This window comes from Chrysemys picta, chromosome 11 (assembly GCF_011386835.1).
Source record: "Chrysemys picta bellii isolate R12L10 chromosome 11, ASM1138683v2, whole genome shotgun sequence".
Classification (NCBI taxonomy): Eukaryota; Metazoa; Chordata; order Testudines; family Emydidae; genus Chrysemys; species Chrysemys picta.
Window position 1 is genome coordinate 21,325,091 of NC_088801.1, and position 14,900 is coordinate 21,339,990.

General features: G+C 37.5%; 1 protein-coding gene across 1 annotated transcript in view; it reads right to left on the reverse strand.

Moving 5' to 3' along the window:
* The window catches only part of LRP1B (LDL receptor related protein 1B), a 1,261,104-nt gene that overhangs the window by 405,712 nt on the left and 840,492 nt on the right, over nt 1–14,900 (reverse strand). The window contains exon 33 of the mRNA XM_065561615.1: nt 9,345–9,494. Coding sequence (XP_065417687.1) covers nt 9,345–9,494 — 150 coding nt within the window. The remainder of the gene's footprint in view (nt 1–9,344; nt 9,495–14,900) is intronic.

Sequence of the window (14,900 nt, forward strand, 5' to 3'; positions counted from 1 at the left end):
TCTCAGACATGCAACCTGCCCAAGAAGAATTCATAACTGGGTTTCAGGAAGGAAGCAGGTGATATAGAGCTACACACGCTGGCTTTATATTACCTGGAGACATCCCTTATGTCAGTGGAATTCCCAGCATAACCTTTGTGTTGCTTTGGGAGCACAAAGAGTTGGGATCCAAGATCTGACCCTCTGTATACTGGCACGTGGGGTGCTCTAGCAAAGCAGCAGTATGACATCTTGTTCCTATATAATTAATACAGAAAACTTCACATTTTTTCACCACTGGATGTAAGCAGGAAGACTGGTTGTACCAAATACTGGTTGTACCATTCTAGATAGCGCGCTATACTGAAAATGCAGTTTCCTCTCTCCTTTTCTTTCTGAATAATATGTCCAATCCATTTCTGTATCCCTCAGTGGAACATTTAATCAGACTATTTTGCTTACTGTGCTGCTAAATGAGACTATTACTGCTCTCATAAACAGTAAACTGTATCTAGACCACCTACCTCTCCTGCTAACTCCCATCATGTAATTAGACAATCCTATTATCTTTGTTCTAAGATCACAGAATCATTTTCTTCACAATAGACATTAGAATTACAAAACTATTCACCACAAGATAATCTCATCACTAACCCTTAGAGTATTGGCCTTCTTTGGATACAGAAGATAAATGGTCTCCTGCACCTACACATTTAAAAAAAAAATCTAAATAGATCAAAATACACCACACATTGATTCTTCCATCTTCCTTTCCATTGTTATCAATGTGATTCCTGGACGTTTACTAAAACCTTTTAATAATTAAAAATATTGTAATAGAAATATTAAAAATATGGATCCATTTTATTATATTTCATTAAGAAGGCCTTGGGGGAGAATTAGAGGGAATAGGGTATAAAACGTGTTAAGAAGACTGAAAGGTGTAGAAAAGCTAGGAGTTAAAGGTCTCAATCACATAAGAAAGTTGAACTGGGAGTTTAAGTATCTTGAAGTCAATGCACATTCTGACATTTCAATTGTATGAAAAAAATACAAAGTTCTGAAGTCTAGATATCCTGGAGAAAATCCTCCAATGACTTACCTGCCAAAAACCTGAGCCAGTCTGAGTTGGCCAGCTACGCCTAAGAGCTAAAGAGCAAAGTGTTTGAGTGTTCAGATTCAATTTGAATGGGCAATATCAGATAACTGCCTCATTCCAAACAATCTGCAACATTTCTACATTTGACTGTAAATGTTCCTTATAAGCAGAATATTGGAATGAATATTTCTACTTCACTCATTCATTCATTCCTGAGCTCTAATTAAATGTTAGATTGAATTCATTTCCTCTAAATGTACCACAATCCAAAATATAACTTTCCCTTCAGCCTAAACAGTTAATTAACAATTGTATTTCAAACTCAAAATAATACTCTCATAATGGAATGCTAGTAAAATATAAAAGTATAAAGATAGAATAAGAAAAAAGGATTATAAAATTATCTTTACAGCAACCTATGTTTTATCTTTAAATACAGTTCTTGATTTAACATAAAAACACTTTGAATGGGGAAGAATTTCACCTTCACCTAATAGGAGAGGATGCATCAACACTATTTTAAGCCTTTAAGTGATATTCCTAAATTTAAATGATTTAATTGTTGCATTTATGCTAATGAGAGTGCTCTCCAATCACTAATTACAATCTTGTTGCTGAAACCAGACTATAATATACATTACAATAGTTATATTTATCCATTTTGTAGGATAATTAGCATTAAGAAGAGCAACATATTGGGAAACAGCAATTTACAGTGACAAAAATTGCTACACTAGAATTGCATACTCTCCTTTGGAGATTTCAAGCAGTACTTTGAATGCAAATGTTGATGGGTCATTAGTTTTCATTAATGGTAGTTTGAGTACTTAGGAAGACAACTATGCACTGCACTTAGCACTGGGCAAATTGCCTAGATATATTTCATATATTACTGTTAATGTAATGAAGTGTTATGGCAATTAGAAGACTGATGGCTTGGAAAATTTAGGTATATGTATCTGAATTTTTTTGAACTAAGTAGCACCTCTCACTACAGAATTAAACACCGCAGAAGTAAATGGGACTATCTGTATAGTTAGATGTTAGGAGCAGGTTGACCCAGAGGCGGATACGAGGACAGGCTTCTTTATTGTGATACTTGTTCCCTGGACCCAATTGTCCAGTAAGCACTGAATTAGTTACAGCACATTCTTTTTGTTTGTTAGTATGTACACGCCTACATCCATTACAACACCCCAAAAACCCTTATTAAATAATAGAAACACCTACTGTTAGTAAACCCACCCCATCTATTACTCATAGCATTACACGTCATCCAGACACTTTTACCTTAAAGATACAGACTCAAGTCTATAGAGAAGGCCCTAAAAATTCAAATATCCTTTTGGTAAACCCTCTAATGTTCTGCTTAACGGATTTTGAGTGTTACTGCAACAGCCAGGTGGGCAGTAGTTCTCCTACTCATTTCCACTATTGATTTCTCATGAAAGTCTCCACCTCCTGTCTCAAATGAATAGCAAGGGACTTAGCTGCCTGTTAGAGACTGTTTTCAATTAGGGAGATGCTACTCCAAAACCAATATACAATTCATCTGGGGTGCACAGAAAGAACTTGGAGGGGGAAGGAACAGAATCCAGATCACAAGTCCTAGTCTAGTGCCTTTACCAGCTCCTCTCTGGGTGGGAAGCCGAAAAAAAGCATTCTGGGAGCATGCACCAAGAACTCACTATGAGACTGGGGCGAGAAGCTGGGAACGGGCATGCTTGATGCATGGCACAGGCTCTCAAGGATTGTTACTGAGGAGAACACCCACTGAGATGAATGAAGCTTTTAAGACATCTCAGAGCTATTATTTCAGGCTGTATTCATCTCCTTGGGGTGTTCTCATTCAGCAGAGAACATCACTTTGAGATCAGTGGGCCACTTTACACCTCTCAGAGCATCCTCTACTTTCAGGATTATTCTGTGCTGGGGATCTGCAAAGCAGTTGCTGATGATTAATTTCATACAATATTATAGCAGAGCACAAGCTCTGCTATAGTTGAGATTGTGTGCATTGTTGTTGTAGCTGTGTTGGTCCTGTACTATTAGAGAGACAAGGTGGGTGAAATAGTATCTTTTATTGGATCAACTTCTATTGGTGAAAGAGACAAGATTTTGAGCTACATAGAGCTCTTCTTTAGGGCTGGGAATTTCCAGGGTTTTAATGGGTGACTTCACTTTGAATGGTCTCTTAGAATACATAACTACTTATGTCTGTACCACCTTGTACTTAGTTGTGACACACTGAATACCTTCCCCAGACATGAAGAAGAGCTCTGTGTAGCTCAAAAACTTTACTCTTTCACCAACAGAAGTTGGTCCAATACAAAATATTGCCTCACCTGCCTTGTCTCTATAAAATTGAGATTGAAAGATTTCTGTTTCAAAGCAAATTTTTCTAAGTGTTCTAAAATCTGCCCTGCTTACTCAGATTGTGTTGACATTTGCTGTGCCTCATAGATGCGTGGGGTAGGATTAATGATCCGCCTTTGGGGTAATTTCAAGAAGAGGTTCCTATCATGAAAAAAACAGCTTTTTTTAAAAAGTTCACAGATTCTACCACTTTTTCCTGGTTTCTGACATGCTAATATCTTAGTGGGATGGGAAAGGGAGGATGAGCTGGAAATGTTAGTGGGGAAAGACTGAATGAAAGGAGAAAAGACACACCTGTCTTGTCTCATGTGCTTAAAGTTACTATAACCACCATGTAATAGAACTGTCACGGTTTGGGGCTATCAACCACACTGAGATTCCTCCATGGCCCTGTCAGCAACTGCATACTCCAAACATGTCAAAGCACAATAATTATCCCCATTCCACTATAACAATGTGTACCTGAGGGATGGGGGAGGGGCATGGCACTAAGAACTTTAGAAACCATTTATTATCATCATTACCTGTCCACAGTAGTGTCTCAGCAGCAAACCTACATGATAACTACAAGCACCTACATTACCATCGATTCCTTCCAAGAACATTTCTCTTTTGAGGGGGAAATTCACTGACAAAATCTTTAACAACTCAGAATTTAGGTTGCTGAATGGTATTTTGTGTCTTTCCAGAAGGTCAAATAAAAAGTCGCAGTACATGTCTACGCAGCTTTAAATCTGCCTCCTTTGAATGATGCTCCAATACACCCATAACATATACACCCAATCTGACTGTGCACTGTACTGACCAGAAGATACCTACACCTGCCTTACACTCAAACACTTACACTTACTCCACAGAAAGAACACATCTGTTAATTTTTACAACATCTTCAACTCCTCCTACAGTCCCTTCATCCTTATGCACGTGATGCTGTCTAACAGCATACTTTCATTACCCTATATTAATCTTCCACCCAACCGCTGACAATCTCCATGGCAATAAGACCCCTGTGCCCTGATACGGACATAACCTACCCCATGCAGCACTGAAATGAGGCATATCTGATCTCTCAAAGTGCACATGTACCGGTTTCCTTTGATAAAACACATAGGGGTCAGGAAGAAGGGCTCACATACATCTGCTCTGTGGCACAAACCCCATATCCCCTGTTTGCCCCATAACACAATCACAGCTCTTTGAAGCAGCTCCAACAAATCCCTCCACCTTTCAATACAGCTACAATGAACAAAATGAATGTAGGCTCAGCTGCTGTGCATGCAGATAATTCCCAGTGGCTATTGCTACTTCCCAGGGGCAGAGTTAAAGTTGCATGGGCATGTATCTTGACTCTATATCCTGGTTTTCATAGGTTTGTGTTTTGCTGAACTGACATTGTGAAAAGGCAACTTTAACTCTGTGTTAATAAAGTGTTTTGTGTCAGTGAATATGAATGAAACATCACCAATTTAAGGATCACAATCATATGTATCATTCATACCTGTTCTCAGTTTAGTCTTTGACAAATTCTGGTTTAGCCTCTACAAAGGGAAGATTCCATCTCCATTTCATGTTAATGTTTAGATATATTTTGTTATGTTCACACTAGAGGTTTCTTGCAGACAGGAAGAAATAGTGAAGGAAATTCATGAAGCAGATAGAAAGCTATGTACTAAAATAATCATTTCTGTGACTTACATGATACATTCTCTAGTCTATCCTAAGTAAGTGCTAAAACAGCTGTCATACAATTCCATTGTTTCCTTTTATTTCCTGGTCTAGAACACTTTATTTGACATACTGTATAATGCTTTGCATATCATATCATTATAATTGTTTGCCATTTCTTAATTTCTTTCCTCTTCCTTTTTTGATATGGTTCAGATTTGGAAATACAGTATTTTAGATTATTAAAATTCCATTAAATCCTGGATATGTTGTATCTAAGAAACTGATTAAAAACCACCATCTTCATCCTAAGAAAGTAGCCAGCATGCATGCTATTGCAAAATTGAATAGTAAACACAAAATGTACACTGAATTGTATACTGAAGCCTCTGTGTATTTGTTCACTTCAAGTTAATTGTACTCTGCATATGCCACTAGCTACAAAACTCAACCAGTTAATTCATTTTCCTTTACAAAGTGAATATAGAAGTCATATTGCAGGATATCACAGCTTTGTCTCATGTAGAGACAAATGCCCAGATTTTTAAAGATATTTAGGCATTGCTGCGCTCAGTGTTGCAACATCTAATTGATTTATGAGACTAAATCTCATTTTCAAAAGTAATTTAGACACTTAGAGCTACATTTACAAAGAAACTTAGATGTGGGGACTTTGAGCATCAGCACACATAGCTTTTAGGCACCTAGAAAATCATGAAGGGGAGAGAGGAGTGCCTCAAGAATAGGATTCATAAAATCTAGCCATTAGCTGGCTCCTCACATAAAATAGCCAGTTGGAGATGCCAAGAAAAGGGTGATGTGGAGCTTCTTCAATCTGTCCTGCTGAAGCTGTGGAAAAATAATTTTAAAAAATAAGTAGACCAGAGGGCCTAGATTCTGGGTCTTTTAACTCCTGGGTGAGTTATCTAACCATTAGGCTACAGTGGCTTGCCAGGCCCAGGGAACTTTTACTGCAAAAATTTAGGCACTGAGCAATTTTAGGTGCCTATGGAATTCAGGGGGCAGTTGATCATAGCTTTGAGAATCCCAATGGGTCCTGATTCTGTGCCTAAAGTGGCAGTTAAGCTGCCTGAGTTCATTTGTGAGTCTATCCCTTAAGAGTACTCCATTGATAATAAATGGAATATAGGCTCCTAAGTATCTAAATCCCTTTTGAAAATGAGACTAACAGCTTGTCTTCATTATGTGGCTAAATCAGCGCTACAGCAATCAATGCAGCAACGTTGCTTTAGCAGGTTTGGTGAAGACGAGCTAAATCAATGGGAGAGTGCTCTCCCGTCAACTTCAGTACTCCACCTCAATGAGAGGCGGAAGCTATGTTGATGGGATAGTGTCTCCCGTCGACATAGTGCGGCGTAGACACCACTTTAAGTCTATGTAAGTTGCATTATCTTAAGTTATTAAATTTACGTAACTTAACTAGCATAACTTAGATCAATTTACAGCATTAGTGTAGACAAGGCCATAGTCTCCTAAATCAGATATTGCAACACTGAACACAGTAGTGCCTCAATATCTTTAAAAATCGGGCCAAATACCATAACATGGGCTTTAAAAAAAAATTCTGGACACTCAGAAAAAAGAGTTAACTAACTGAGAAAATGAAGAAGTATTAACATAAAAATTTTATTTTGGAAAGATGCATATATATGTATAAAATTTACTTAAAAAATATGTAGCAGCAAGTATCACATGGTAACATGAACTAACTGCACTCTATTAATTCTTAAAATAAGAAGAACATGAAACGTTTCTATTCCGATAGTAACAACAAACCCTTTAATCTGAAAGCATTGACTCTCTTGATCTCAATACTTGTAACAATTACTGAAAGTCTCAACTGCAGACTTCAGGCAAATATAAAATCCAGGAGGATATCACAGTGAAAGTATGAACAAATATCCTTATTCCAATCATATACCTCCTATAGTTCTCTGAAGGAAAGACAATATATGTATTCCATTAGCATTGATTTATACAAAAGATCTCAGTTATAATCAAGTCAGTAAAATTATACATTAAACATCTCTTTAAGACAAGAGTTAAAATACACAAAGATCTTTTTTCCCCTCAGTTGATTTCCACAGCACACAAATTTTAATATGTAAATAATATTCAGATGTTGAACCTATTTTAGCAAATTGCCAGTGGAAACATATTAATATTGTGATGTATTTATGCTGTGACAAAAACTCTCAAGTTCAGCTGATACTTCATTTACTATTCAATATAAGTACTTAAATGCCAACTATGAAGCCACCTATTTTATATGTATGTATAAACATAAGCAAAAAAAAATCCACACTGAATATAAGATCCACTATTTAAATCAATTATAAACAAAATTAAAACAATTTTTACATAGATAGGTATTTGGAGGACTCTGAAAGATTGGGCAAATATCTCTATACATACCAACATAAATCAGTTTTATTAAAACACACCTATTTTCACATAGCTAAAACCAATAATACTGATTTATATGAACTCAACTGGAGACAGAGGGGTGCACACAGGGAGAAATTTGTAAATCTTTCAAAAACCTTCCAGTGGGCTATTTAGTATTCTGGGCGGGGTTGTGTTCTCTCTCTCTGTTTTTTCACGTGAAAAAAATTCAAAATATCTGTTTTGTTCTGAAGCAGAACAGAAAAACAAAACAAAAGTCTTGATTTTTTCCCCCCAGGGCAGGAAAATCATTCTATTCATCAGGAGAGTCCAGCCTTAGTCATCAGTATTCTAGTGCCACCTCCCAGCTCCCTTGATTTTTTCAGTTTTCAGCTTTTCTAGTTAATGTCCTGCTTCTGTTAAATATCTTTACGTTTAAAATGCCTAAGAGTATATAAGACTTACATAATTGGACCTTAAGTTCAACTTGGGGGCTCATGAAGAAGGGTGATGGGGCCATGACCATAAAAGGGACTCAGTTTGCCCCAGGGGGAGGACAGGAGAAGTCTCTGTCTTCCATAGAGCAAAGGGATAATGCCTGCCTCTAGCCTTCACACAGGAATTGCAGGGAGGACTGAAGTCTCCTTGCACACTCCTCACTGCTATACAAAAATCACTGACAATAAGGTTCACAGGTTTTATTGTCACCATTTCGCATTGAGAACTCATTTCTAATTTGCTGTCCAAAGTCAATCCAAGCTCTTGTCACAGTATTGCTTTAAGAACTTCTCTCTCATTTAAAAATATCCATATTTTGAATAGATGTCTCCCACAGGTATTCCATGTTTTAGTTTGAACTGAATCATACGTAGTTATTTCTGACCACATTTCTAACCTTCCTAGACATTTTCTTTTAGACTTTACTTTTTTTTGCAGTACTCCCCTCCCCAGGCAAAAGAGACAATGCTTATATCTACTGGAGGAGGAAAATGTGTTAGAGCAAGAGAAACTCTTAAATCCTTATTTCCCCAATTCAGAGTCCACCATGCAGTAAGAGCCAACAGACAGGAAAAAGAAAAAAAAAAACCTTATGTAATACATATTTGTTTGTTTTGCTGGATTTTTTTTAAGAATAACAAATGTTAACACTAAGATAAGTAGTTTAATTATTTCTAAGCTTGTAGGGAAGCATTGTGCAGAAGAGAAAAGTATGGAGACAAGCTCCTAAGCAGCTTTATCTGTTAGGAAGAGAGGAAAGAATTGTTATTAGGGGCAAGGCTATTTAGACCCTCAACCCCCCCTATTCTCCACAGTACTTTTTGACACCGCTCAAAAGGATTCTATTCGTGCTTACCTAGGCATGTGACTCCCTGGAGACATATTTATTGAGGTAAACACGACAGTTTAGGCTTAAGTATAAAAAAAATTAAGTGGTAGTTTAAAACTTTTTTTTATTTTTATCTTTGCATTAGGTGTTGGGTTTTTTTGAGGGAAAACAAAGGATAGCAGTATAAATTTGGAATGTAGATGTGAAATAATACTGTTTGAATAAAATAAAAAACAATACAAAGCTTTAAAATGTATATAGAATGTTGAATCATTTAGAAATATATATCTTTATAGTAAGAGACCTTAAGTTCAGATTTCAATAACCTCTGAAACCACTTAGCTAAAATTAATATAAAATCACTGGTGAAGTTCATTTCAAGTGTACTACTTGTACTAGTACAGCAGTAACTTTTCAAAGCATTTTGCACATCATGATTAATTAGTAGCCAATCAATATAAAGAATAAGAAATATAGTACCCCAGCACTTACCCATGATGGTTAAAGCTGTGGCTTTGGTTAATTCTTCTTTCATTGACTCTATTATTTCTAAATTACTACCATCCAGGTTGCATCTATTTATGGTTCCATTTCCTGAACTGATCCAATAAAGCTTGTTCTCCAGATAATCTATCGATAGACCTGTAATTAATTTATACAATTAAAACATAATTGTGGTGTCTTAACATGTAATTTTCATTCAGTGTTAGGCTATTTTTATCAAAGAAAAGCAAATTCAAAGATTTTGAGCCAGTAACAAAGAGAGCTAAATGTAAAATGCTCTCTTGTTTTAATGTACGTTACAATAGTAAAGATGAAAGCACAATAAAATAGACAATTTACAGTGAAAAATAGCTTGCTTTTTGAGATAGATTTAATTCTGTTCAAATTTCCCCCTCACAAACATAAATTAATCTATGACTGACTGACGGAAGAACATTTTGTGGGAGTGAATAACTAGCTGGATGAGCTGAGGTCCTAGGAGAGGTCATTAATTACCAATAAACACCCCAATAAACAGCTCTGAGCACTTAGTACAACTGAAACTGAGCAATAAATTGTAATTGGGAATGTTTAGTTTAACAATGGATTGCTTGGAAATGCCCCAAAATACAAAATAGGGAAAACATTGTAATCACTTGTGTATTCAAAACTGGAACAGAAATTACATTTTTTTTTAGGGCTGTTGATTAATCGCAGTTAACTCATGTGATTAACTAAAAAATAATAATTGCAATTGAAATATAGTACATATTTGGGATGTCTTTCTTCATTTTCATATATATTGAATTTTGTGTTGTAACTGAAATCAAAGTGTATATTATTTTTGATTACAAATATTTGCACTGTAAAAACAACAAAAGAAATAGTATTTTTCAATTCATCTCATTCAAGGACTGTAGTGCAATTTCTTGGTCGTAAAAGTGCAACTTACAAATGTAGATTTTCTTTTTAGTTACATAACTGCACTCCATAACAAAACAATGTAAAACTTCAGAACTACTTCTTGTTCAACCAATCGCTAAGACAAACAATTTGTTTGCATTTACCAGAGATAATGCTGCCCTCTTCTTATTTACAATGTCACCAGAAAGTGAGAACAGGCCTGTGGCATGGCAGTTTTGTCACTGGCATTGCAAGGTATTTACATGCCAGATATGCTAAATATTCATATGCCCCTTCATGTTTCGGCCACTATTCCAAAGGATATGCTTCCATGCTGATGATGCTTGTTAAAAAAATAATGTGTTAATTAAATTTGTGACTGAACTCCTTGGGGGAGATTTCTTTGTCCCTGCTCTGTTTTACCTGCATTCTGCCATATATTTCATGTTGTAGCAGTCTTGGATGATGACCCAGCACATGTTGTTCACTTAAAGAACACTTTCACTGCAGATTTCAGAAAATGCAAAGAAGGTACCAATGTGAGATTTCTAAGGATAGATACAGTGTTTGACCCAAGGTTTAAGAATTTGAAGTAACTTCCAGAATCTGAGAGGGACGAGGTGTGGCACATGCTTTCAGAAGTCTTAAAAGAGCAACACTACGATGCGGAAACTACAGAACCCAAACCATCAAAAAAGAAAATCAACCTTCTGCTGGTGACAGCTACCAGTGCCATGAGAACACCTATTCTCACTTTCAGGTGATATTGTAAACAAAAAGCGGGCAGCATTATCTCCTGCAAATGTAAACAAACTTGTTTGTCAGAGTGATTGGCTGCACAAGAAATAGGACTGGGTGGGCTCGCCGGATCTAAAATTTTACGTTGTTTATTTTTGAATGCAGTTTTTTGTAAATAATTGTACGTTTGTAAGTTCAACTTTCATGATAAAGAGATTGCAATACAGTACTTGTAGTAGGTGAATTGAAAAATACTACTTCTTTTGGTTTTTTACACTGCAAATACTTGTAATCAAAAATAAATATAAAGTGAGCACTGTACCCTTTTTGTATTGTGTTGTAATTGAAATCAATATATTTGAAAATGCAGAAAACATCCCAATGTTTTTAAATAAATGGTATTCTATTATTGTTTAACAGTGTCATTTTTTTAATCGCTTGACAGCCCTAATTTTTCCCCCAATGTACATACGATATTATATTTACAATACTGGAGGCCCTTAAAAGACTAGAACTGTAACCAACAAGAAAGCAAAACTTCTTACTAGGTTTATAATACTAATTAAAATTCTACTTCAATATTAACCAGAATTAGACAGTCAAGGCAGGATGTACAGAAACACTTGCAAAATGTTATATTGAACAGATGAAGTAAATAAAATGCTTGCCAGACCTAATTATATCATGGAAATAGAGAAAAAATATGGCAAAGTGAAAAATATGAGATGATAGTCAAGGAGACTGTTTCCAATCTTATAGTAATTGCAGCACATCTCCATGATGGATAGTTGACTTAAAAGAAAGAGCAGAGCAACTGTGAAAATCATTCCCTGGGTCTTTGATACATTTTGATGTGAAAATATATGCTAAAATGTTGGTGAACAGAACAGGAATTGGAGGGTATGGTTTGATAAAGAGACCAAGAATATGAGAGCGAGGTGAGACGTAGCACACCTCATAGGTAGCAGAAATAAGATGGTCCTGCAACAGCAGTTTCTATTGACTCTCAGAAAGTTAGTTTTCAGTATAATCAAATGGAAATATGAGTAGGTTCTGGTGATGTTTGTCTCCCAGGACAAACTAATTTAATTGATATGTACATTATCTGATGTTCTCAGTGTGGTTATGGAAATTAATGCTAATCGTCCTGTGAGACTGTTCCTTGCTTGAGGACTAGACAGAGGTGCACTATGGGTCAGATTCTCTGGCCTGCTCCACTTCTGTTGCATCCACAGCGAGAGTCAACATAACCAGTTCTTATGCCTCTCTCCTCACTGCCCCCAGCACTTAGTGTGACAAAGGGGAGTGGCCAGAGTTCAAGGTGTTCCAAGTTTTCTCAGTTGAGGGACAATTGCCAGCGAGCAGAATTAAGAGCAGCTCCTGGCTGCTGTAACTCACCCTGAAGTTCAGTGCTGAACTGAAATATTGGATCAGAGTGTCATAAGTTGCTCCTAAAAGTTCTACCTTCTCGAATGCAACTAACAGAAGCACCCTATATCTTTTGGCCATCAAATCACGGATACAAAATGTATAGCTATACCTGGAATACATGGTCTCCAAATTGACAATAAGGCTCCGAAAGTAGCCAACCATGCAGATTGTCTCCCCCTCCCCACAATACTTGAACCCATCTCTAACAGTACCACTAGTTTCTGAATTAATAAATTTACTAATTGTTTACCTGTGAAATTTAAGACCTAGCATATAAAACTGACTTCATAATTTTAATCAGTTTAGTTACAATCAAGGTCTGCACTGATAAAATAATCCAAATGCCAACAGACTGCTGTCCATGTTCTATAGCTCAAGAACTGTTGTTGTATATCAGGGGTCGGCAACGTGGCAGGTTCGGCTGATTGCGGCCCCCACTGGCCGCGGTTTGCCATCCCGGGCCAATGGGGGTGGCGGAAGCCGCGGCCAGTACATCCCTCGCTTCCCGCTGCCCCCACTGGCCCGGGACGGTGAACCGCAGTGAGTGGGGGCTGCGATAGGCAGAACCTGCCGCGTCAGCAGGTAAATAAACTGGCCCGGCCCGCCAGGGTGCTTACCTTGGCGAGCCACATGCCGAACATTGCCGCCCCCTGTTGTATATGGTTGCATCCCTACATCATGCCTTCCAAATGGTATAAGACATGTAATACATGTAGAAAATGTATTTGGAGGGAAAAAATATGCTGGTAATATCTGTTTATGTTATCAACGGTGTGGCCTTAATTTCTCAAGTCTCACAAGTTTATAATTGGACCGTTAATTGGCAATGAACTCTTTCCTGTGAGGTAGGTGTGTGTGTGTGTGTGTGTGCAGGTCAGGGTGGCATCTAAAATAAAATCTAAACAATGTAACAGTCTAAAAGAGTCTCTGGGTTAGGCTTAAAGGGGCAAAAAACAAGGGAGATGTCATGCTAGGAGTCTACTACAGGCCACCTAACCAGGGGGAAGAGGTGGATGAGGCTTTTTTCAAGCAACTAACAAAATCATCCAAAGCCCAAGATTTGGTGGTGATGGGGGACTTCAACTATCCGGATATATGTTGGGAAAATAACACAGCGGGGCACAGACTATCCAACAAATTCTTGGACTGCATTGGAGACAACTTTTTATTTCAGAAGGTTGAAAAAGCTACTAGGGGGGAAGCTGTTCTAGACTTGATTTTAACAAATAGGGAGGAACTCGTTGAGAATGTGAAAGTAGAAGGCAGCCTGGGTGAAAGTGATCATGAAATCACAGAGTTTGCAATTCTAACGAAGGGTAGAAGGGAGAACAGCAAAATAGAGACAATGGATTTCAGGAAGGCAGATTTTGGGAAGCTCAGAGAGCTGATAGGCAAGGTCCCATGGGAATCAAGCCTGAGGGGAAAAACAACTGAGGAGAGTTGGCAGTTTTTCAAAGGGACACTATTAAGGGCCCAAAAGCAAGCTATTCCGCTGGTTAGGAAAGATAGAAAATGTGGCAAAAGACCACCTTGGCTTAACCATGAGATCTTGCACGATCTAAAAAATAAAAAGGAGTCATATAAAAAATGGAAACTAGGACAGATTACAAAGGAGGAATATAGGCAAACAACACAGGAATGCAGGGGCAAGATTAGAAAGGCAAAGGCCCAAAATGAGCTCAAACTAGCTACAGGAATAAAAGGAAACAAGAAGACTTTTTATCAATACATTAGAAGCAAGAGGAAGACCAAAGACAGGGTAGGCCCACTGCTTAGTGAAGAGGGAGAAACAGTAACAGGAAACTTGGAAATGGCAGAGATGCTTAATGACTTCTTTGTTTCGGTCTTCACCGAGAAGTCTGAAGCAATGCCTAACATAGTGAATGCTAATGGGAAGGGGGTAGGTTTAGCGGATAAAATAAAAAAAGAACAAGTTAAAAATCACTTAGAAAAGTTAGATGCCTGCAAGTCACCCGGGCCTGATGAAATGCATCCTAGAATACTCAAGGAGCTAATAGAGGAGGTATCTGAGCCTCTAGCTATTATCTTTGGAAAGTCATGGGAGACGGGAGAGATTCCAGAAGACTGGAAAAGGGCAAATATAGTGCCCATCTATAAAAAGGGAAATAAAAACAACCCAGGTAACTACAGACCAGTTAGTTTAACTTCTGTGCCAGGGAAGATAATGGAGCAAGTAATTAAGGAAATCATCTGCAAACACTTGGAAGGTGGTAAGGTGATAGGGAACAGCCAGCATGGATTTGTGAAGAACAAATCATGTCAAACCAATCTGATAGCTTTCTTTGATAGAATAACGAGCCTTGTGGATAAGGGTGAAGCGGTGGATGTGGTATACCTAGACTTTAGTAAGGCATTTGATACGGTCTCGCATGATATTCTTATCGATAAACTAGGCAAATACAAATTAGATGGGGCTACTATAAGGTGGGTGCATAACTGGCTGGATAACCGTACTCAGAGAGTTGTTATTAA